This window comes from Cervus canadensis, chromosome 3 (assembly GCF_019320065.1).
Source record: "Cervus canadensis isolate Bull #8, Minnesota chromosome 3, ASM1932006v1, whole genome shotgun sequence".
NCBI lineage: Eukaryota > Metazoa > Chordata > Mammalia > Artiodactyla > Cervidae > Cervus > Cervus canadensis.
In genome coordinates this window covers 11895491-11920978 of record NC_057388.1, presented here as the reverse complement: position 1 = coordinate 11920978, position 25488 = coordinate 11895491, and the positions used below count along the sequence as shown (strand labels likewise).

General features: G+C 39.6%; 1 protein-coding gene across 5 annotated transcripts in view; it reads right to left on the bottom strand.

Moving 5' to 3' along the window:
* The window catches only part of DYNC1I1 (dynein cytoplasmic 1 intermediate chain 1), a 370739-nt gene that overhangs the window by 299275 nt on the left and 45976 nt on the right, over window positions 1–25488 (bottom strand). For 3 of the 5 annotated variants that reach the window (XM_043462652.1, XM_043462651.1, XM_043462655.1), the window contains 2 exons: window positions 17557–17671; window positions 14758–14899 (listed from right to left, as the gene is read on the bottom strand). In XM_043462652.1, coding sequence (XP_043318587.1) covers window positions 14758–14899; window positions 17557–17671 — 257 coding nt within the window. The remainder of the gene's footprint in view (window positions 1–14757; window positions 14900–17556; window positions 17672–25488) is intronic. The other 2 variants (XM_043462654.1, XM_043462656.1) reach the window with 1 other exon arrangement.

Genomic DNA, 25488 nt, shown 5'->3' with positions numbered 1-25488 from the left:
TCTCTTATCCTGCTTCACTTTCTTCATAAGTTATCCTCACCTATGGTTTTATTATACGTCAGTGTATTTATGACTGTTTGCTGTTTAACTCTGGGCTTAAGTCTCAAAATAGCAGGAAGAGTCACATCCTTAATTATAAGAATATGCCTAGGCCCATGCCTGGCACGCATGTTTATTTTTCTTGATTTTTTAATTGCAGGATAATTGCTTTATAATGTTATATTGGCATACAACAATGCAAATACGGCTGCCATACAACAAAGCAAATCAGTTATAACTCTCTCTCTATATCCCCTCCCTCTGGAGCCTCTCTCCCAGCCTGCCCCCCATGCTACACCTCAAGGTCATCACAGAGCCAGTCTGGGCTCCTCCTGTTACATAGCAGCTTGGCATTAGCTGCCTATTTCACATATGGTAGTATATATATATATATATGTTAGGGCTGCTTTCTCAATTTGTCCCACAGTGCATGCTTGTATAATACAACAATAGTTGAACAGATGGATGGATGGATGGTTTCTCTCTAGTTTTCTATAGGGATTGCATGCAAATACACCTATACAGCACAAAGTAAGCATCTGATAAACAGTAGCTGTTTTTACTAGGCCACATTTACTGTGAAAGTGAAATATCTACTATATCCATGACCAATGTTTCTTTGAGACAACGCCCCACCTATATAATGGAACCCACCTATGCACCTCCTACAGAGGTATTAGAACACAGTTTCTAAGCTCCTCCTGTAAGTTCCGCTTATGCTCTTGTCCTCTGACCTAAATGTGCTGAAAGATGACAACTAAAGTCTGGTGTTTCTTAGACCTGTGCTAAGTCCTGTTTCTTAGACCAGTGCTTCTCACACTTTACGGTCTGAGCCACCAGGAGGCCCAGTGTTTCTCAAACTTTAATGCACAGATATCTGGGAATATTGTTTAAAATGCCCATCCTGATCTAGTCGGCCTGGGGTGGCTTGAGATTCTGCATTTCTAACAGCTTCTAGCAGGGCAGATGCTGCTGGGCTGTGGACCACACTTCGAGTAGTAAGGTCTGGACTTAGATCAGTGGTTTTCAAACTCTGACACTGGATCAGAATGACTGGGAGGGACTGTTAAAATACAGGTGCTGATCCTCAAGCCCAGAAATTCTGATTTGAGTAGTTCTGGGGTGGGGCTGAGAATCTGTATTTCTAACAAGTTCCCAGGTAATGCTCACAGTTGATCCTAGAACCACCTTTAGAGAATGGCTGGGCTAGACTATTGCTTCCACTAGTTGGCAGGCAGAAAGCACCACTGATCCTCAAATACATCAGTATCTAAACAAGTGATTCACACACGCTGGCCTAATGCCCAGGGCACTTTCAAACCAATGAAATCAGAATGTTTGGGGTGGGACCCAGGCGTCCAGATTTTCTGAAACTCTCTCACGTGCAGCCGGGGTGAAAACCGCTGCTGTGCATCATTCTCTGCCCAAGGAAAGCAGCTCTTCCTGGCTCTGGACACTAGTTCCATCACTTCCTTTCAAATGATGGAAGCGACCGAATCCATTACAGTGATTCACCCTTGCTGTTCACGTATCTCTGGGGTCCAAACCTTTTATCTTTATGGATACTTCCTTGGCTACAGACAGAGAAGCGGCCTCTGGCTCTGGCTGACTGTGAGAAGCATTCCCTCATAAGGGCTGGGATCAGCTCCTTTGCACTCAGGCTTCTGATGGGACAATTTTGGGGTCTTTTTCGCTCTTCTCAGGCAAGGGAAGAGTGTGGCAGCTCCCAGGTGGTCACAGCTGTTCTATTATTTACCTACAACTCACCTGAACACACTGTGCCCTTAAAGTAAGACTACTAGATCTGGTAAGTTATATTTTAGATGCCAAGTCACCAATCTGTCACAGGAACAGCAAATGCCAGATTGAGCAATTACACAAGCCTGATGAAGTCTCGCTTAAAGACTGACTTCCTGGGAAGTCAGACTTTAGCAGTGTCTTTAGAATTAAAACAAGTGAAGATGAATATTTAACTACTAAAGCTTCTCCCTGTCCTATGCCCATCGTGTCCATGTTTTATAACAGGACTAGACCACCCCTCACTGCTGCCAGAGCCTCCACTTTCCCTAATTTCTTGGATGACCAACAGAACCTGTTTCACTGAATGTAATCTTTAATTCTGTCAATTAGATTTTGTCTATTGTTCTTGCCTGGGAAACCAACTTGGTTTTTTTTTTGTTTTTGTTTTTTTTTTGGTTTTGTTTGCTCATTTTTAAGAGTTGTATTTGTCTGTTCTGATCAACTGTAGGTTGATTTCTTAGGTTAACTCTGAGGGTCCACAAGAGGATGTTTTTCATGAGGAAGCTGCTACTTGCACAGATACTGAATAACCCAGGGATTTCTAACCTAATGTGGCATCATTGTGGTTCCATGGCCCTACAGTTGGATTGGAAGTTCTGGACACACTGTAAGGTCACATTTCCCAAATTGTTTCAAACTTCTAGATATAGAATCTTCCCACACCATGATAAAAAATCACTCACTTATTGGACACTAAACATGTCAAACAGTGTAGCCTCTGGTATCTCATCTAAAGAGGCCTACCATGTAACAGTTAATAATCTGCAGGACAATCTGTTTTTCAATATTTCTTTTAAAGAAAAAGAATATGCAAAACATCAAAATTATTCAAACTAGCAGTGAACCCATTAAGAGACAAACAGACGTTTATATCATACCCTTTTACTCATTCATTACTATCCAGCTTCCTACAAAAGTCTCCCTTCATTGGCCCAATCTTACTAGCTCAGTTTCAGTTTATTAGACAGAAGGAAGTAACAATTCAAACAAAACAAAACAATCCCTGGCCCTCCCTGGAAAGCATAACTTAGGAGTAAGAGACATGATGTCTGTGTTGTATAGCCACACTCTCTGATGAGTGGTTAATTTCTTCCTGTTCAGAGCACGTTGGTAGTTTCGTCTTCTTTCCATTTTCTTAGACTCCAGAGTAGACAGTCTTAATATTCTTCCCTTAAAGAGCATCTTTGCTCTTAACTGTTTTTTTGGTTTTGGTTATAAGAAAGAGATGTCTGATAAATACTTGGAAGGCAGTCACTAAGAACTATCATGTGCTATTTTGAGTCCACTTGTTTGACGTAGTACGAACAGAATGCTAGATTTCTAACTAAAAAAAAATAGATATGCAGCAAGCAACAAAGATTTACTGTATAGCATAGGGAACTATAGTCAATATCTTGTAATAACCTATATTGGAAAATAATTTCAAAAATAATATATGTGTGTATATGTATAACTTAATCACAAAAAGAAGAATTATATTTTTTGAAATTTAGTAATGTTTATCTTTTTGCCACTTTTTCTAAATGTCCTATGGACATCTAATAGCAACATATGAAATACAAAATTTTAAATATATTTGTGTAGGCTATAAGATTAATATAAACAGAAATCTGTCACATTTAAATTATTAATTACATCATTTAAGATGCTCCTATTCTTATTTTTCTGCACTTGATATTATCAGAAAAATGTCAATATGTCTATGATTATATACTTTTTTCTTTTCCCTTATATTTCTTCTGATTTTTGCTTTCTGTATCTTTGTTTCTTTATTGTTAGGTGTCTAATGGTTTATGATATCTATCTTCTTAGTGAATTGTACCTTTTATCATTAAAAATATTCATCTTTGTTTCATTTAAAAATAAATAAATTTAATTAAAAAAAGAAAATCTACTAAAAAATTTTTTTAAAGAACTGTCATTTGCAGTGCTAATATTCAATGTGGCTGAGGCACTCTCATCTACTGTTGGTGGCATTTTAAATTAGTACAGTTCTTTGGGAAAGCAACATGCCAGCATGGAGCAAGAATCACAAACACAGAATTACTCTGGAACTCGTTTCACTTCCAGGAACTCAGCCTATGGAAATAAAACAGCACAAGTGGTAAGTAACAGAAATGATGATGATGAAAATGATGACCACTAACCCATCAAATCCCATGGCTTATTCTTGTTTCTCATACTTGATCTCTATGACTCTGGTGACTATTGGCTCCTTCATAAGCATGTTATTTCTTTTAGTGTTCCTGACCCTGAAAACCATGTCTTTTCCTCTTCTCAATATACTTCTGGAAGGGTCCTTATTCTTTCCATCCCCATAAAGACAGACATTCCTCAACCAGAGTAATTTCTTCTCCCCTCACCTCTATCGCTACAGATGATCTCAAAGATGCCCACATGTCTTCTGCAAAAGATAACCCTAAAGTCCTCATCACCCTTGAACTCAAAGTTCCTCCTTTTCACATGCTTTTTGGACATATCCATCTGTAACACTGAAAGCATTTAACCTTTTCTTGTCTCATCAGGGTTTTCTTTCCTTCTCTAGCACCACAATCCTCGTTCACATTTTCTGTCCTTTTTATCAGATCAATGGCTCCCCCAAACACATCCTCGAATCTTGAAAGCATTACAAAAATGCAGTGGTCCAGACCTCAACCCAGATCTATGCCTTAGGTATCTGTATTTTTAGTAAGTTGCCAGGTAAATTCAATATATTCCTGGCTCCAAATATAGGAGCTAGGAATCTCAAATACCTCCAAGGCCATACTTGCCTCCCAGACTCTGATGTATTTTCATACTGTCTCCTTCACACACATTCTACACCCCACACGTCTCCTCTCTCCCACATCTCCCTCTGTATTATCTGGAATGCCCTTTCCCCCATCTCTACTTGTCCAAAGCATAGCCACTATTTAAGACCCAACTCAAATGCCTTATTCTCTAAATATATTTGTCCTCAATAACCTCATTCACAAATAGCTTATCTCTCTATGGGACTGCACTTCTTATCTCACAGTTCTCTTTGTCAACCTGCAATCCACTTGACCTCAACTGTAGCCCTGCATCAAGCTTTTAAAACCAAGTGCAGATGGTCTGAAGGACATAAGGAGCACTGTTACAAAGCCCGGGGGTCTTAGCATCAAGACAAACACACTGTTAGTCCCATCTGCCTTTCTGCCCTGAGCCCAGTAACTGGTTTCTGCCTTGTTTCTGCTAGGAAATCCTCGCTTTGTATCCGAGTGCTCTAACCACTGCCAACAGCTCCCCTGGAGCAAAGGCCACTTGTGGCAACTAGCCCAGCAACCTTGAACTACCCAGCTTTTACCTGGGTCCTCATCTCTCCACTCATCCTGCACCCACCCCATTCAGGTTTCTGCAAACTGTGCATGTGCATAAGTGTATATGCACACGCACACACGTACATACACACCCACACACCCCTACCTCAATAAATAAATTTACCAAGTACCTAATATCAAGACCTAATGTCAAGACTCTAGGTAGGGTAGTAATGAATGAAAAGCACTTGTCCCACAAGAATATACAAATTAACTGTATCTGGGAATAATGCCTTATGATATTATTGCTCACCTCTATGAGTACAAACATTTGAGAGCTGTAACTACATAGAAACATATCCTCAGATGGCTTCAAATTAAATACGTCATTTACTGGAAGTTGGATCTTTAGAAGAGAGAAGAATTCCTTCATTGTTGCATTCCTTGCAGGTCTAGCATTTATCGTGTTGTGTGATAAATTCTTAACTGTGTGTTGTGTTGTGTTGTGTGATAAATTCTTAACTGTTTATTGAATGAATGTGATGAATGAATGAGCGAATGAATGAGCAAATGAATGATCTTTACCTGCATTTTCTGCAGATGAGTATTAAGTATGAGAGCAAGTTGGTTCCCTAAGAAACAGTTTTTACTTTCTTTATGTAAAAAAAAAAAAATGAGAGAATACATCAGGGCATGTCTGCCTGATTTCCTTCATCTCTGCAAGCCACTTTGGAAGAACTCAGTCTGTGTGGCATGATGCCATCACATGGTTCCAGAAGAATTTTCAGACTCACTTCAATACTGAAGAAGGAAAGCCAATCTTGAAAAGGCTGACCTCAATGTATGAATGGATAGAGAAGTTGTGATGTCCACACACATACATATAATTAAATATTATTCAACCATAAAAAATGAGTAAATCCTACTGTTTGAGACAACATGAATGGACCTTGAAAATATTATGGTAAGTGAAATAAATTAGAAAAAAACAAAACTATGTAATATCATGTAGAATCCAAAACAAACAAATTAATAGAAAAAGAGATCAGACTTGTGGGTACTAGAGGCAAAGGGTAGGGATAGGGGAAATTGGATGAAGGTGGTCAAAAGCTGCCAACTTCAGGTTATAAGATAAGTAAGTACTAGGACTATAATATACAACATGATAACTAAAGCTGACACTGTTGTATAATATATAGGAAAGTTGCTAAGAAAGTAAATCTAAGAGTTCTCATTGCAAGGAGAAAATGCTTTTTCTTTTATTCATTCTGAGCTCATCAACTTTTATTAGTCCCTGAAGCAACCACATTGGAGCCCAACTTTTTACCTTCTTCTTTTCTCTTTAGGGTAGAAAGACTGCTCAAGAACAGGGTACCAAGCTCCTCTGAGTCCCAGAGTTTTTTCTGGACTCTTGTTTCACATGTCTTCTATGTCAAACAAATCACTAGTCACTAAACCAATAAAGAAAAGTTTGGGCCAACGTGAGCACAGTGCCCAACAGAAAATCTCCAGTCAATGTCATCCCCAAACTGTTTCTCTAAGTGCCATTTCCAAAAGGAATACATTGAATAACAAAGACATTTAAAAATCCATCATATCACTCAGGCTGTCAAAATCATTAATGTGATGTCAATTAATTAAGAATGACATTTAAATAATGAGCTAAATGGTTTACTTTTCAGCCTCAATGATTTCCTTACTTTGGACTGGCAGTGATGATGATAAAGATTTTCTGATGTCAGAAATAAAACTGGAACAGTGCAATACATACTTATACCAAGCCTATTTCTTAAGTTACTGTGTGAGAATCTTCCCTCCATTGGCTAACAGCAAAGCCCTAACAAGGAGCTCTGACACAGGCCACTCTGAGTCACATAGGAAGTCCATCTGCACTGGATTCAAACAGAAATGCAAGACTTCCCATCAGAAAAAAGGATGTGTTTTCCCACATCTTCCAGAAAGGACCTGCTATCAAGCAAGTTGTTTCTCTGGAAGAAAGCTCAGCAGCTCTTTGCTAGAAATAGATGCTTACCCTGTTACTATAACCATATGGTTATATACAGTACTCTCTGCCTGACAAGATAGCAACAATTTTTAACTAGTCAGTCCATGTGCTACATAAAGAAAAAAATCCTATAGTATACAATTTATTTTAATCTGTAAAGAGAGTGACTTTTAAATAGCTTCGAATCAGAGATTTTCAGTCTCTCTGAAGTCCAATTAGCTGGTAGCAAGCATCCTGTCAACTCCTCTTTACACAAAGATAATTTAAGGAATTTTGTACATACAGAATCTTAACAGTCTTACTAAATTTCCCCCAAGGTTTTGCATTATTGAACTGTACTTTTTCAGCTTTACTAAAACCTCCTTAACGTCTTCCCTTTAGCCTCTGAGTCATCAGAGCACCTTAAAAGATGGGGATGGCTTCACCAAAAAGAGGTAACCATCCTTTGTGGTTCATAGAGTGCCAGAGAATCCAATGGAGCCCAACTGTGGATGAAGTTGAAAGTCCTGAGGATTTTGTGTTGGGCATTAAGCTCACGGAACCCCCGAGCACACTCTCCTCTCCTCAAATCAGGAGAAAAAAGTGGTGACTAGGTGCAGCCACATAGCATATTAAAAAGCAGAGACATTACTTTGCCAACAAAGCTCCGTCTAGTCAAGGCTATGGTTTTTCCAGGGGTCATGTATGGATGTGAGAGTTGGACTGTGAAGAAAGCTGAGCACCGAAAAATTGATGCTTTTTGAACTGTGGTGTTGGAGAAGACTCTTGAGAGTCCCTTGGACTGCAAGGAGATCCAACCAGTCCATCCTAAAGGAGATCAGTCCTGGGTGTTCATTGGAAGGACTGATGCTGAAGCTGAAACTCCAATACTTTGGCCACCTCATGTGAAGAGTTGATTCATTGGAAAAGACCCTGATGCTGGGAGGGATTGAGGGCAGGAGGAGAAGGGGACGACAGAGGATGAGATGGTTGATGGCATCACCGACTCGATGGACATGAGTTTGGGTAAACTCTGGGAGTTGGTGATGGACAGGGAGGCCTGGCGTGCTGCGGTTCATGGGGTCGCAACGAGTCGGACACGACTGAGCGACTGAAGTGAGTGAGTGAGTGAGGTGCAGCCAGTACAAGTTGACCATGAATAAATTATTCTAACTGCCCTATTCGTGAGTTCACTAGGCAATAAGTGGGTCAGGGAAAAGTAGAGCTTATTAAATATCTGAATTTTACCTAAAGTATTTTTTCAATATAAGACAATATGAACTGTATGGAAGCCTACCGTTCAAATTGAATAGCAGAGTATCTGCAGACATCTGTTTCAGTTCTGGTCTGGTCTGCACATGAAGCTAGAAGCCCGAAAGAGCCCTAAGCCACTCACTCTATACTTCTGTTCTCCTGTTAAGGGTTTCAGAAGACACTTCTGTTTCTGCTACATCTCAGGTCCCCGTGGGACAGGCCTCACCTCTCTACAGAAAATCAAGGATATAAGGGTTTTAGCTGATAGATGTTGACAGCTGGGAAGACAGGCATCAATTTTAACATAATGGCATTATGTAGGGAGCAACTGGGGAAATCTGAAGATGGTATATACAGTAGATAAGTTGAAAATGTACTGAAAGGGAAAAATAGAAATACTTGAATAGAAAAGCAAGTTCTTCAGTTTGTACAGTATGACATCATTTATCATATATATGATGACATACATCTTGTGTGAAAGAATATACACTAAGGTATTAAGAATGCTAATGCATATTCTTCGTAGGAACATAATTTTTTTCTACTTTTGCTCATTTATCTTTTCTAAATGTATAAAATGAACTGATATTATTTTTTTAATAATAAGAGATTATTAAAAATAAATGGGGGGTGCTTGAGTGTCCTTGGCTGATTGGAAGGGAGAACTTAGTGATGGTATTAAGGCCATAGATGGTCCAAAAGGAAGATAGAAATCAATCATATTATTATCCATCCACCCAAGCCACCCAAGTCACAAAATTCAAACATCAGTCATCTTCTCTCTCTTTTGTTAAGGAGGTTATGTAGTAAGAGATTGCACAATATGTTATCATATTGAGACATATTTTATTTTTGAAATCATTTTGAAAGTATTCCTTTTAAGTCAAGTTTTGGACAGTGTGGAGCCTATGTCCTGGTGTACAGTAAACTTTACGATGTCAATACTCTCCCAGTTTCTACAAGCCAATGCGTTCTCTAATTTAGCTTTGTCACCAGGAAGCCTAAGGAATCTCAGCCAAACATGAGAACAGCCCGAAAGCAAAGTCCCTTGTAAGCCATCCATGTACATGAGAATAAACGTGGGCTGAATTATTGTCACTTAAACAGATTCATTTCTGGTCAAATATCTGAAGGTTAGGAATTAAGGATTAGGGTAAACAGTGATATTAGGTTGGTGCAAAAGTAACTGTGGTTTTGCATTGTTGAACTTTGCCATTTGATACTGGAATACATCTTTAAATAAATATGGTTATGTTATATATCATTTTAATGAGCATTTCTTGCCTTATTTTTTTTTTTTGCTAATGACTTATTCCCTACTGTGTATTTTATATTTGTTATAGACTTACAGAAATCATGTTAGACAAAAAGCAAATTTGAGTGATGTTTTTGAGTTCAAGATGGGTCATAAAGCAGTAGACACAACTCACAACAGCAACCCATTCAGCCTGGGAACTACTAATGAACGTACAGTGCAGTGGTGGTTCAAGAAGTTTGGCAAAAGAGAAGACAGCCTTGAAGATGAAAAGCATGCAGTGGATGGCCATTGGAAGTTGACAATGACCAATTGAGAGCCATCACCAAAGTTGATCCTCTTACAACTACGTGAGAAGCTGCCAAAGAACTCAACATCAACCATTATGTGGCCATTAGGCATCTGAAGCAAATTGGAAAGGTGAAAAAGCTGGATAAGTGGGTGCCTCATGAGCTGACTGAGAATCAAAAAATCGTTGTTTTGAAGTGCTGTGTTCTCTTATTCTATATAACAATGAACCATTTCTCGGTTGGATTGTGACGTGTGATGAAAAGTGGATTTTATAATTGCAGATGTCCAGCTCAGTGGTTGGACCAAGAAGAAGCTCCAAAGCACTTTTGAAAACCAAACTTGGACCATGTCATGGTCACTGTTTGGTGGTCTGCTGCCCACCACTGCAGCTTTCTGAATCCCAGTGAAACCGTTACATCTGAGAAGTATGCTCAGCAAATCAATGAGATGCACTGAAAACTGCAATGCCTGCAGCTGGTACTGGTCAACACAAAGGGCCCAATTCTTCTCCATGACAAGGCCTGGCCACACATCGCATAACCAGTTTCAAAAGTTGAATGAATGGGACCATGACGTTTTGCCTCATCCACCATATTCACCTGATCTCTCGTCAACCAACAACCCCTGCTTCAAGCATCTCAAAAACCATTTGCAGGCAAAATGCTTCCACAATAAGCAGGAGGCAGAAAATGCTTTCCAAGAATTCCATGAATTTTTATGGATTTTTATGCTACAGAAATAAACAAACATTTCTCATTGGCAAAAATGTATTGATTGTAATGGTTCCTATTTTGATTAATAAAAATGTGTTTGAGCCTAGTTCTAATGATTTAAAATTCACTGTCTGAAACCACAATTACTTCTTCATCAACCTAATAGCTAAAACTCACATATTCTTAATATATGACAGACTCCTTTCCTGGTGCTTTACAGATACTAATTTGTTTAATCACGATTACCTTATGGAGTAGGTTGTGTATCACATAGCAATTGCTGTTAGAGATGATATAGGGCTGAGGTATAGACTGTGGAAACTTGTATCGACCTGCCCAGGATCAAACCTAGTATTGTAGCTATGTCCTGTGTGAACCTGAGAAAATTATTTATTCTCTCTGTGCCTCCATGCCCTGTAAAAAGTAGGATGACACTTGATTCTTTCAATAAATGTTTAACATCTATTATATGGACACAACCACAAATATGACTTACTCCCTTCTCTCAAGGAACCTATCATTTCCTGAGGAAGAGAGACATGTATTCAACTAAACATAAGTCATTCTTTAAGAGCTATAAGATGCTAATGCTTCACTCTCATGTATCAAAGATGTAAGCTCTTGGTTTGAAATTAATATTCTTTATCATATTGAGAAAAACATTTATATTTCTAGCTTACTAAGTTTTAAAAGATGAGACTAGATGCTTAAATTTTGCAAGTACCATTTCAGTATATACTGCAATATTTACTTTTCCCTCTTTGACCTTTTTATGTGCTGAATTAAGGTAACATTTTTCTACACTAAAATATCCTTGAGTTTTTGAATCCAACACAATTAAGCATAACATTGTATCCTTTTAATATTATATTGGATTCCAGTTGCAAATAGCATATTTAGGATTTTTTTCCATAAATGTAGTTATACATTTATATGTATAACTAGTTTTTCAAATTTTTTATTAATATGTTAATTTTTTAAGCCCAAGAGCTTGTTCTTTGTTCAGTATGTTTAAACAAACAATGACTAATTGACTCTACCAAAACTAATTATGAGAAAGAGAAAAGTACCACAAATGTAAATTGTAAATGAGAAGCAGGCTATAACTACAGAAGCAGAAATTGGAACACAAATTATGATACTATAAGTTTAAAAATTAAATCATACTAGTATAAATGAAAAAATGTTAAATATATCTACTCTCTATTCACTCAGTTTAGAAAATTTACTTAACTGCTCTTAAAAATCAATAAAAGAAATTTGTTATACTTCATATGTTTAAAGCACTATTTAACCTTTTCTTTAAAATAGAGCATATTAAGTATGCCAATTTCCAAATTAACCACTTACAGGGGTTATTTAAGAAATGTTTGCTAATTCTGACTCTGCAAAGCAAATTGTAGTTTTGGTGTGAAAGTCTGGCAAATGAATGACAGAATTTATGTGCACCTTTAGGTAGGACCAGATGTGTTGCTTTCATTGCTAAGTTATCTTCTGCAATATTTTCCATTTTTCAAAAAGTCCAAATTCTACACAAATATGTAAATTTATGGCTATAGAGTTACATTCTTAGGAATTACCAAGTGCTTTTTCAGTCTCGTGTTTTATGAAGTGTCAGAGTTAACAGTAACTGCTTTCAAAGATGTTTCTTCTACAGAAAAAGACATTCCAAGTGGAATTTTAAAAACTGAAATATAACATTCTTCTGAAATTTTACTCACATATATACTTTATGGAAACAAAAACATAAATTTGCATGGAATGTGCCTAAGTTCAAAATAAGGGCACGATTTACTAAGCTATTCCTAATGCCTTCTCCTCAAGCCAATGCTGTGCTCAGTTCTGAAAAATCATTTCCTCAATGCCAGTTTCTTTGCATCCCTATGAAACCTGCACTTAGCAAGGGATATACTCACTGACTTCCAGTTGCCTGCTCTTGCCAGAATGTTTCTATAAAGAAGTGAAGCTAGTTGGAGTTTGCAGAATTTGTGTGAGGTGGGAGTAGACAGCACCTCTTCCAAAGTGGTTAAGTTAAAAAATCATGAAAGAAGGGGAAAGGAATGAAGTTCCCCCCAACAGAAAAACTGCTTCTGTCCCCAGAGTGCTAACAGCATCAGTCAACTTTCTCTAGAAGTCTTCAAAAGGGCTCATCAACTATGAAGTTGGTAATTGTATTTAACACTGCCAATGGAACCCCTTGACACTAAACATCACTGACACAATCCCGTCACTGTGCAGAAACAGGCAAATACATTAACTTAATGATAGGCCAATGGACCCCCCTAAGGAATGTGATTATACTGTGCCAGCTCTTGTATAAATGTTAGATCTTACATGCTGTGTTATTATTATTTTTCCTCCCCCACCCTCAAAGACCTTTTGAAGTGTTCAAAGCAAAAGATGAGGGAAGACGTGTGCTACTCTGAATCACAAAGGCGATTTGCTAACATAAACCAGCCTGGTGCCCACAAAAGCCTCTATGTTCGCTTTTCTCAAATTGAAAGCAGTGTCCAACCTGTTTCAAAAGACCCTATGAAAACAAAACACTCAAGTCTGAAACACATGAACAGACAGGTATTGGTGAAATCATTTTAGTCTTATGTACTGATTTCAGAAAGCTAAAAATCCTCCAACACAGGAGGATTCTCATTTCTCTGTTTTTCTCTACCAAAATTGCCGAGGCTTTTCTGAAAACAACAGACCGTCAGAAAATAACGCTCACAATAAGGTGTCAAGTGAACAGAGAAAAACGCAAAATTGTATACCTCTCCTCCAGGAATTCCTTTGTGACTCAGTTGGTCAAGAATCTGCCTGCAATGCGGGAGACCTGGGTTCGATCCCTAGGTTGGGAAGATGCCCTGGAGGAGGGAAGTGCTCCCCACTCCAGTATTCTGGCCTGGAGAATTCCACGGACTGTATAAGTCCATGGGGTCACAAAGAGTCGGACATGACTGAGCGACTTTCACTTCACTTCGTCCAGGAACATACACAGAGGTAGATAATGATTGAAAGGTACCCTGACAAGACAAAGGCTGATCTGTTAGAATGCTGGGGCTGTGGATGATTGCTTCTTTTATTGAAACCTCTGATTATTTGAAAAGTCAAAGAGAGGTCAGACATCACCAATTCATGAGCCATATCTAGCCCACAACTCCTTTTAACAAAGTTATTAACATTTAATGTCTATAAGATTGTTGCATAAATATTTGAATTTTTAGCTTCTCATGAAAAATTGAAAGGTGTGGAAAAACTGGGTCCATGTTCCCATCTGAGTTCAACCAGCCAGAGAGCAGTGAAGAGACCATCTGCGCTTTATATAGAGAGTACTAGCTAACAAGCTGCCAAAGGCCCCACTCCCCACTCATCTCTATCGCCTGCCTATGGGCACCCACATGTGGGAATCCTGCTGAAGACACCTGGATTAAGAAAGTTTCCATGACCTCGTGCATATTAATGAGCCTCTCCTTTCTCTCATCACATCACTACATTTTGGATGTTCCCTCAGTGGTCAAATTAGAGAATGTCTATATCGGCCTTGAGAAGTTAGTTGCATAATCTTGGAATACACCTAGTGTAACAAAAGTTTGGCAACTGACAAAAACAGAGCAGTTAATCCTGATGATTATAATAATCAATAATGATAACAAAAACACCTTGGGGACCGAGTTCTCAAATTTGTCACCTCTATTAAGCAAATAAACAAGACTTTTGAAAAAGTAAATTTAGGGTTAGAACATCTCAGTGTTACACTCACAAAGATTCTCATGGAAACCGAAACCAAGGTAGAACAATGAAAAGCTAGATATATATTCCATTTGTCTTCAGTCCTTCCCTACTTTCTTTTAAACTGAAGCCAATGGATATGCTTGTGTTTGTCAAATAAGATACGTGGTATTAAATCAGCCTATTCATGGAAGAGTGATACTTATCACTTCAAGGGTTCAAAGTCACCAAAAATAGCAAGCCACCATAGATGTAAACATAAAAAAATGACTGATACATACATAAAGAGGAGCGCACAGTTAACAATGCACAAAGGAATGGTGTGGTTTTTCAGACCTTTGGTTTCTTGCTGTTTTTTGGAGGGGGGGGGGAGGTATTATTGACATCCCCCCATGGCCTTTGTGAAGGGACAATTCTTACCTTGTTAACGGTCCCAGGTCGCCCGAGTCTTGGCTTCCAGCTTCACTGGGAGTGCTCACTGATTTCGAGGAGGGAGACATAGGGGTTGGGACTAAATAATGAAAATAACAGGTATCCCATGTTAAAAAATGCAGCGGCTGCACTGGGGAAGAGCAGTGTCAGATAAATCAAAACAAACGGGCTCAAATTAAAGTGATTGTATGGCCAGGAGAGATTGAGATGGGATAAGGAAAAAAAAAAAAAGGAAAGAAAAGAAAAGGAAAAGAGTCCAGTGAATTTTTCATACTTTGGAAATTAAAATTTGAAATGAATTTAGACAGAATTAACTTAGAAATTCTAAGGCCATGTCCACCTTAACAAAGTAAAATGGAGAATCAAGACAGTTACCTGGATAATTCAAGGCAAATCCCTCTCTAGCATGAACTATCCAGATAATTCTAATTCTCCACTTTATTTTGTTAGTATAGATGTGACCTATTCAAAATAAAACGAGGTGTCTATAAAACTTTAAAAGCTTATGAAGTAAGTGATTCTGAGGAATTTTAGAAGGTCATGGGGAGTCAGAAAAGTCTGCCGTTTTGTCTGCACTTGGAGGGAAGTCTATTGTCTGTGGAGTATAAACTGCATTTGCTATGAGAGACCAAGCAACAGATAGAGAAAAGGGTAAATGCTGAACCCGGTAATTTAAAAATCTCTTTCAAAACAAAGCACAATGCCAGGCTGCTTTATTTTTACACTTAATTAATGGTTTCATCCCCTTGCACTGTTTACTGTGTTTGGGAACTGTGTTTCTCTGCATCTGGCCATGTGCACACAAGCAAACCGCCTTTCTGAAGACAGGAGGAACAGGTTCAAAGGTCAAGGTCAGTGCAGGCTGGAACTCTCAAAGCAAGGGTAATAAAAGAAAAGAAATCAGAGGAAATGCAAATGGGTTTTTTCCCCTCTATCTTTCAGATACAAGCCAAACGTCCTTCAGATAGAAGCGGCAGCAAATACCCAAGGCGGCTCCAGGCCAGATGAGAAGGGGTTCTCAGGATCACTCATGCCAGAGAAGCCAGATGGGCAGCAAGCAACTTCAATACATAGTGTAGATTCCCATTTGGTTTCAATCATGTGCAATTTCCTTTGATTTATTTAATAAGGTAAAGGGTTTAACTATGTTGCCCAAATCCTATAACACAATGGCAGATCTGTCAAGAAACTAGGAATTTTCACGTGGTTCTACAATTAATTCACTGATTACCCTCTGCAATAAGTCAGAGGGTAAGTCGGAAAGATGGATAAAAATTGAAAACGGGGTCCACTTTTGCCACAGCCCTTTGGCAGGGATGCCGGGATAGTTCAGAATCTGGTCATGGTTTAGGGATGTTTAAACTGTTTTGCTCTTAAGGTTTAATTGCTGGCTTTATGCAGGTTAGGGGAGAACAAATATTCTACGGTTGCGTTTAACCAGTGTTCACACTGCAGCAGAACTTCAAAGGCTATTTTGAAGCAAAAATATAATTGCCAAGGGTCTAACATGTATTACTTGTCAACTAAGTAACAAAAAGGTTTGTCAGCTCCTCACAGAAGGCCCATCACTCAAACATCCTGTGGGTTACATCTCCCATACCACAAAGAAGCTAACAAAATAATCAACGTCTTATTGGGGTTTATTGTATCATTGTTAGACATATGATTTTAGTTACTATTAATACACACTGAGGTTGAGTATAAAATGTTTTTTCATGGTGTTTTAGTTTTGTGTGTATATATTGAATTATATCCAGAAACATTTAATAATTTATATGATTATTATATTTTGCCTTTTTACTTATTTACATTGTTATACACACTTGCCATTTTACTGTTTGTGGTATAATTTTTATTGTTAATTTAAGTAATTATGGAAATAAATGAAAATTTATTTTAATATAAAAGCCAATGATGGAATTAAAAGATGAATGATTTATAAAAGGGGATCTGATACTATCTTTATTTATATGTATTATTTTTAAAGCTTTGGTTTACCATATTGAACATCACATAGTTTTACAGACACCCTGGGATTACTCTGAAATGTATGGAAAGCAAATGGATAAAGAAAAATAAAATAACTTATCACATGAGTGATATATAGTGACAGAATAAACATATTATGTACAAGTTACCTTCAACACAAATAAAAGAAATAGTTCAATATCCAAACCCTGAATAGAATGAGGTCATGGATAAGTAACTAGGTATGAATGAGCTGGAGGAAGGGTGCTGCAGTAAAGATGCCGATTAGCAATGAAACCAAGATATACAACAGTCAAAGAAATTTAAACATGTTAATTAGCTGCTAATCTGTCACCATTTTGAGTTTTCCTTTAAGTTTCCCACCGAGCATTCTATTTTCATCATAGAATAACTCTGTGCCTGGGGTGGTTATGAAATTCATAACCAGATTCACAGTATTTAGGTTGGCAGAGAGAGGCTGGGATTCAGCAATAGAAAAGAAGTTTTTTTCCTTCATCTCACGATTTCTCGTATTTACCAGTGGTAACTCATTTAACAAGATACTCAGTAACGCAGTGGATTAGGTGGACTGCAGCATCAGCCAGGAAGCAGCCAATTGCTAACCACCCTACCAATCTGTCCTCCTATCTCTTTCCAGCCCCCTCAATTCCAAAAATAAATACACCTGAACCATAAGCCAAAGCATTTCTTAAAACATAAAAACAAAAGGAGATGTAAAAGAATAGTAAACGCTGGACATGGTATATCCTACGCAAGTCAAATCTGAGGCTAGAGTGAACACAAAGCGCTCTAGAGTACCTAGAGGGGGCTCTGGCGAGATCCCGATGCTCTGCAGCAGGGCCTCTGTCTCTCGGCGTTTGCGATCCAGGTCAGAGTCATCTGGAACTGGTTCCTTCTTCTGCTGCATGTCAGCCTACCAAAAGTAGATGCCAGTGAGAAAGTGAGTAAGCGAGCTAAATGTATGCTTCTCCTGGCTGAAACTGAAATGGTAAATGCATGGCAGCAAAGACCAGGCAAAAGCCCTAAAGAGATATAAACATGTGTATAAAGGACGAAAAAACGTTGTAACTGCTCCATTTAATAACTACTAACCCAGCACTTTCTCTTTGGGTTGAAGGCTTTTTCCTGCCTCTATCACATGGTAGGAGAGTTTTTCTCACTTGGTTTTAGAAGAAGCCATCAAGACAAAATATTTCTAACTTGGATGTGGATTTAAACAACAACAAAAAAAATCTATCTAGTTCTTTAGATACCCTTGTCCCTCTGGGAAGACATATTATCAATTCTTGATGAGTGTGCATTTGTAATATTCATGCCTCACACTTGGGATTATGCAAACAAGGAATTAATGGTGTCTGGCTGTAAGATTAGTTATGAAAATCTGTAACTGTAAAATACACAATTGTATCAGTACTCTAAGTTTACCATGGTTTCAATAAACCAGGCTAAAATTCTTATTAAGGCATGTGAACAATACTTATCTAAGTATTGTTACATAATTCTGATTTTCATAGGCTTCTGTTATACATATTAACTCAAAGGAGAAAATTATGCATGTGGAAAAATATAAAACAAAATGTCATTCAGGAGCGATACACTCTTTCCCCAAGTGCTTTCTTGGGGAAGACACACCTTGTTGAGCTTCTGATGCCCAATTTGTCTTTTTGAAATGATGAAAATAGAATGCTTGGTGGGAAACTTAAAGGAAAAGCAACAAGTCAAAATACGGGTTCAAGAAGGTTGGTAGTGGAATTCTGGGGGGAATTAAATACTCAGGTTTCTCTTCTTTTTCAGAACACAATTACTACTTAAGACAAGGCATTTGCCCCACATCTGAAACACGATAACATCCTACTTGACGTGCAGCTACTTCACGACAAGGCTTTGTGAGTTTCTAGGAATGAGACTGTCTGAGTTTGTCAAAAGCCAATTATCCACTTATCAGACACGCCTTCCTCTCCAGGGGCAAGTTGGGCTCCCTCACAGACACATTCCCTCTTTCAGGAGTACAAAGTACATTTCAAAGCAGTAAAGCATAATTTCCATCGTGGCATCTACAGCAGAAAGAGTTCATGCAACTTTGACTTACTCCCAGATGGTAACCTACACCTCGATTATAAGCAAAATGCATCTTTGCACACAGTGCGGGCTCAGTGCTTCTGTTATTATTCACCTCAGGCTTAAAATACTCTCAGGTATTTGATGTCTTTGTTGTTCAGTCGCTAAGTCGTGTCTGACTCTTTGCAAACCCATGAACTGCAGCACACCAGGCTTCCCTGTCCTTAATATTTTCTTGAATTTGTTCAAACTCACATCCATTGTGTTGGTGATGCCATCCAACCATCTCATCCTCTGTCGCCCCCTTCTCCTCCTGCCCTCAATCTTTCCCAGCATCAGGGTCTTTTCCAATGAGTTGGCTCTCTGTTATCAGAGGGAAAACTGCCATGATGGGGCTAATGAGGATGTAGAAGATTCAGGCTCTCTCATTTAATCCATGAGATTTCTGAAATGGCAGTTTAATCTTGGAAGATATGAAAGCTCACTTTCTTTCCCAATTTTAACATTTAAACTAGAAAGTTCCAAAGTTTATGCATACAACAGAGGCAAAGATATGTGCATGCTAAGTCACTCCAGTTGTGTCTAAGTCTTTGTGGCACTATGGTCTATAGCCCGCCAGGCTCTTCTGTCCATGGGATTCTCCTGGCAAGCATACTGGAGAGGGTTGCCATGCCCTCCTCCAGGGATCTCCCAAACTCAGGGATCAAACCCACGTCTCTTATGTCTCTTGCAATGGCAGGCTGGCTCTTTACCACTAGCACTACCTGGGACGACCAGAGGCAAAGAGAGAACCAAGAGTTTAAAAGAGGACCTTGCAGAGTGATGATCTATATCAATGTTCACCTAATCACAAATTTAAAAGAAGGACTGAAGAGAAAGTGGGGCAATGAAAGAAAAGGGAATCACCACTGTCACTACTGGAATATAAATTAAAAAAAAAAGAAACAAGATAAGCAATATTCACCTCAGAAAGCCAATACAGCATAGCATGGTTTTACAGTGAAGAGGTAAGCAGTAACTGACTGGACTGCCAACTTGACTGAGAATACATATGTGTCTATTTTGTTCATAACTCACCACACAAGTTGATGCTCAGTTTAAAAATGCTGAACAAATGAAACAATTGCCTTTGGTAACTGTTCTGTTATAGATATCGAATCTAAGAATTATACACCATTCAGGAGAGTTTCCACCAGCTACACCCCATTCAGAAAGCTCCTTTACAACACTACCAGGAGAAGGCATCATCTAAACTCCCAGTGACCCAGTGCTCCTAACAAAGCCATTTCTATATTCTAGCAACAGCAACAGAAAAATTGAGCCTTTCTTCATCCTTTCAACACAGATTTATTTAAGGACAACAGGGTGCCAGTGATAATGAACATGAGTTCTAATGAAGCTCATATAGAGTGAAACAGAAGAAGAGCCATCGAATCTTTTCCTTTCGAATAAACTTAAGGCATATTATCTATAGCTTTCTGTCATGTATGCCCTAGGCAGAAAGGCACAGAATTTACTTTTTGTTTTTTTCATTCATTCTAACTTTCATCATTAAGCATTCAAGAAACATATTAGAGTGGGCTTCCCTGGAGGCTCAGTGGTAAAGAATCTGACTGCCAAGCAGGAAACATGGGTTTGATCCCTGGGTTGGGAAGATCCCCTAGAGAAGGAATGGCAACCCATACCAGTATTCCTGCATGGGAAAGCCTACGGACAGAGGAACCTGGTGGGCTATAGTCCCTGGGGTTGCAAAAGAGTTGGACATGACTTAGCAACTAACAAGAACAAGAAACATACCAGAGAGTAAACCTCATGTCAACACGCATTGCCAGACACCGCAAAAGCAGCACCCAGAACTCCATCTCCAAAGTGTCTCTCCCACAACACAAGGTGCCTCCAAGCTCACTCTCTGCTTTCTGCCTTTTTTTATTCTTAACGGAACAGACAGTACAATGACAGATGACATATATTAGTAAGGATAAATTGTCCATCTAGACATAACAGAAGCTTAGGAAAGCTACTGACACTCAAAGTGGACCAGGAAAAATGCAAAGTTAGGTAACTGGGGCTTACTGGAAACAAAGCCAGTTCCTAACTGCTATCAATTAACACCTCAAACTAAACAATGTGCTTCTTCATCCAAGACAGCTATACCAAGTGCCCTAATCATGAAACCTTTGATATTTTCCATGTAAATACAACAGAGTCCTCATACATTTTAATGACTCAATAAAGAGTTTTTGCATACTAGTGATTTAAAATATGCTCCATGTCTCTCCCAGCAAATCATATTTCTGTTTGTGAGAGTTATCAGAGTTGAGGCCCAGAGAGGGGACCTGAAGAAAGAAAATTTGTCAGCTGAATCATTCGTCATTTTTCCAAAGACAGCTGCAGAGTTGTTAACACACAAGGACAGGTCAGAAAACCTCTGTCCATCCTGTTGTTGTTCGCTGTTCAGTCCCTAAGTCTTGTCCAACTCTTTGCAACCCCATGGACTGCAGCATGCCAGGCCTTCCTGTCCCTCACTATCTCCTGGAGTTTGCCCAAGTTTTGTGCATTGAGTCAGTGACGCCATCCAACCATCTCATCTGACCTTGCAGCAATTCAGCAGAAGGCCAAGGACAGGAACAATTTCAGGGTGGCCTCATTAAGCAGACTTCATTACTTTAAAGCCAATTTTTCATGAAATTGGCTCTGCATCTTAAATGGTGGCCACTATAATTATTTTAAAATCAGATTGCATCTATAACACCACAACCAAGAAAGCAGTTGACATCCAAAGGCACAGAGAGCAGTAATTTTATACATGAACACAGTTTCCTGGGTTCTGCAGAGACAATCAACCGGGGTGGTCCCAATTCACACTAGTTTTCAGTTATGGCAAATACACTGACACTCAGATTAGCAATTAAAGAGCACTTTGTTTCCTTTTTATTCTAAACATGTTTTATTCAAAATATAAGCCTAAGTAAAGCTGAAGAAAACAAACATAAGCTTAATGCATGCTAAGTCACTTCAGTCATGTCCGACTCTTCACAGCCCCGTGGACTGTAGCCCGCCAGGCTCCTCTGTCCACAGGACCCTCCAGGCTAGAATATTGGAGTGGGTTGCCATTTCCTTCTCCAACATAAGCTTAAGGCTATTTCTAATTCTCTATAAACAAGACAAAAACTAGAAAATCTTAAACTTGAGAGTCAATGACAACAACCCTTAACTGGAGCATCCCACAGACTCAGGATCTGAAGCTTCCAAGGAAATTCGCAGAAAAAAAAAATGCAGGTGCTTGGAAAAAATGTCTGTGACCAGCATCTCAGACCTCCCCTATCTAGGTTAGCTGTCCATTCACTCACTCACTCCTTAGTTCTATGAAAAGTGAAAATGTTAGTCGCTCAGTTGTGTCTAACTCTTTGCAACTCCATGGACTGTAGCCTGCCAGGCTCCGCTCTCCATGGAATTCTCCAGGCAAGAATACTGGAATGGGTAGCCATTCCCTTCTCCAGGGGACCTTCCCCAGGAATTGAACCTGGGTCTCCTGTATTGCAAGCAGATTCTTCTACTGTCTGAGCCACCAGGGGAGTGCCCCTCTATTGAAGACCTACTATGTGGCAGGATCTGGGCTGGACATTGACTCTGTGATGAAAAATACAACCCTGACCCCCCGAAGTTTGTGCTCAGTGAGGAGAAAAAAACACATGAATAGGTAAATGGTGCTAAATAATTTGGTAAGGTCAGACATAGGGCACAGGACGAACCCAGTCATGGGTTAGAGAAAGGTATTAGAGAAGGCTTTCTAGAGGACGAGACAGCCAGTCTGAGAACTGAAAGACATGTGGTTAACAGAACAGCGGAAGCCAAGGGGAGAGAATATTCATGAACTCCTGTCAAGAGAGAGCCTGGCCCATGGGGTGAAATGTAAGAAGCCGAGCCTTGCTGGCTGGAATGTGGATTTAGGGAGAAAGGAAATGAAACGGAACAGGAGCGCCATTGTGCATGTCTGGGACCCCTGATCAGCGGAAGCTGGAGAAGGGGTGCGGAAAGCATGGCCCCAGGTTTCTGATTTGGACAACTGGTTGGAATAGGGGAGATAAAGTCGGATCACTTCTGAGGCTCAGCCCCTGGGGCCGAAGAGCATTTGAAAAAGAAAGATCAGAAGAGATTACTTCCAGGTTTCTTTCAACTACAAAATGCTGTCATCCCAGGAAACTAGGGACCTTGGATTATAAGACTCTGCCAACAATGCAGCGTTTTTGAAAAATGGGAGTCCCCAGCATTGATGCTGAAGAATGTCTGCAGGTTCTACTGGCCCCATGTGAGGCCCACTTCAGGAGCAGAGTTTCAGCCATTTCTTACCAAGCAGATCCTCTGTGTCTTCACAGTCCTGCATCACCTCCTCAGATCCTCACAGAACTCCATGAAGAAGGACCCACTCTCCTCTCCATTTTACAGATGGGAATCCAAATGCAGAGGGGTCCCAGACCTGTTCAAGGCCATCCTGCAAAGGGCAGAGCCAGGTTTCCCAGCCACGTGAAGCTTGAAAGCCTCTGTGTTAACCTACAGTTCTACTGCTTGCATCATATTAATACAACACTGGACTCAGAACAAACCAAGTCATCACAATCTGACCCAAGGAAAGATCTTCTGCTGGGGAGATGGCCTTGAAGGGTCAGGGCTGAAAGCCAGGACAGACCTTCAAGGAAGATACAGCTCAATGATCCCCAAATCTGACCCTATTTAGATACTTCAGACCAGAAACTCTGGGGAGAGGAGACGGGGACTCTATTGCCATAGGACTTCCCTGATGGTTTAGCAGGTAAAGAATCCACCCGCCAATGGAGGAAACACAGGAGATGCAGGCTCAGTCCCTGGGTCGAGAAGATCCCCTGGAGGAGGAAATGGCAACCCACTCCAGAATCCTTGCCTGAAAAATCCAACGGACAGAGGAGGCTGGCAGGCTACAATCCATGGGGTCGCCAAGAATTGGACACGACCGAGTGACTAACATATGCACCTACCCTGGAGCAGAGTCAGGTTTCAACCACCCTGGCAGTTTAGCAACGAGGAAACTTAGACTGTGTAAAACTTTAATTCCAAAAGGAGGTGGAGGCCCAGGAAGGCCCCAGGTCCAGGTGTTCTGCACACCACCCCCCCAACCTGCTGTCCCCAACCCGCCAAGACTCTGTCTGCTGAATAAAAGCTAAATCCCCAACAGGCAAAGCTTCGTGGTATGGGAACAGAAAGGGTGGCCTGTTTCCATCAGGCTTGTTTGCCTGTAATTTCCTCCCCCCAAATGTGTGAAATGACAAGGATGAAGCAGACAGCATAATTTGGCGCCAGATTTCCCATATCACTTGGCATTTTGCGGTAATTCTATGGAATTCAAGTTGGATATTAGGATGTCAGTTTAAAAGGAAACCGACTATTAGTAAAGGATAACAGGTGCTTTAAAACTACAATAAGTGTTGACATTTGAAGGAAAGGGAGCATAATAACTTAATGCTTTTTTTGGCTTCACATGGAAATGAATAGCCATTCCTTGTCAATTCTCACCTCTGTTTCACTCAAGACCGCATATATAACAGCGGAGATCTCTGAAGGCAAAACATTATGCTCACTGTCAAGGACAAATAAACTACGGCATCAATCAAAGCGTAATGGTACCAAGAGAAGCAAGATGCCAGCAGGTCAGAGGGCGACACAATTATATTTTACTTTGCTGGAAAATAATTGTTAGAGATTTTTTTGCCTTGGTCTGCCAGCCTTATAGTGTGAAACAGCACTTAGCTTGCAAGTCTTCAAAATACATTCTTTTTTCCCTTAAAATAAAAGTAGGGAAGCAGGTTTGATTTCTATACACATAGCAATACCACACTAATACAAAGTTTCCTTCCTAGAAAACTACCAAAAATACTTGTAGCATCTGGTTTTTGTACAAGATATGGGCTATTTCTACACTGCCACAGCAAATCAGAGAATTAAAAATAAACTATTCGTTGGACTGAGATAATAGGAAAAACACATGATGTAGCAGAAAGGCATTTAATTAGGAACTAAGAGCCCCAAATTCCATTCCTCCACTGTTGGTGGAAATGTAAGTAGGTGCAGCCGCCATGGAAAACAATATGGAGGTTCCTCAGAAAACTAAAGACTGAATTTACCATATGATCCAGCAATCCCACTCCTGGGAAAATATCTGGACAAAACTATAATTCAAAAAGATACATGCACCCCTATGTTCAGAGAAGCACTATTCAAATAGCCAAGACATGGAAACAACCTAAACAGCCATCAACAGGTGAATGAATAAAGAAGATGTGATACATACACACAATGGACTACTACTCCATCACTAAAAAGAAGGAAATAACGCCATTTGCAGCAACACGTATGGTCCTCGAGATGACCACGCTCAGTGAGCTAAGTCAGAAAGAGGAAGACAAATGTCGTATGGTGCCACTTACATGTGGAATCTAAAATACGGCACGAATGAGCCTGTCTACAAAGCAGAAACAAAGTCACAGACATAGAGATCAGTCTGTGGCTGCCAAGGGGGAGAGCAGCGGGCAGAGGAATGGACTGGGAGTTTGGGATTGGTAGACCCAAATGATTACATTTAGAACGGATCAACAACAGGGGCCTAATGATTAACACATGGAACTATATTGCAAATCCTGT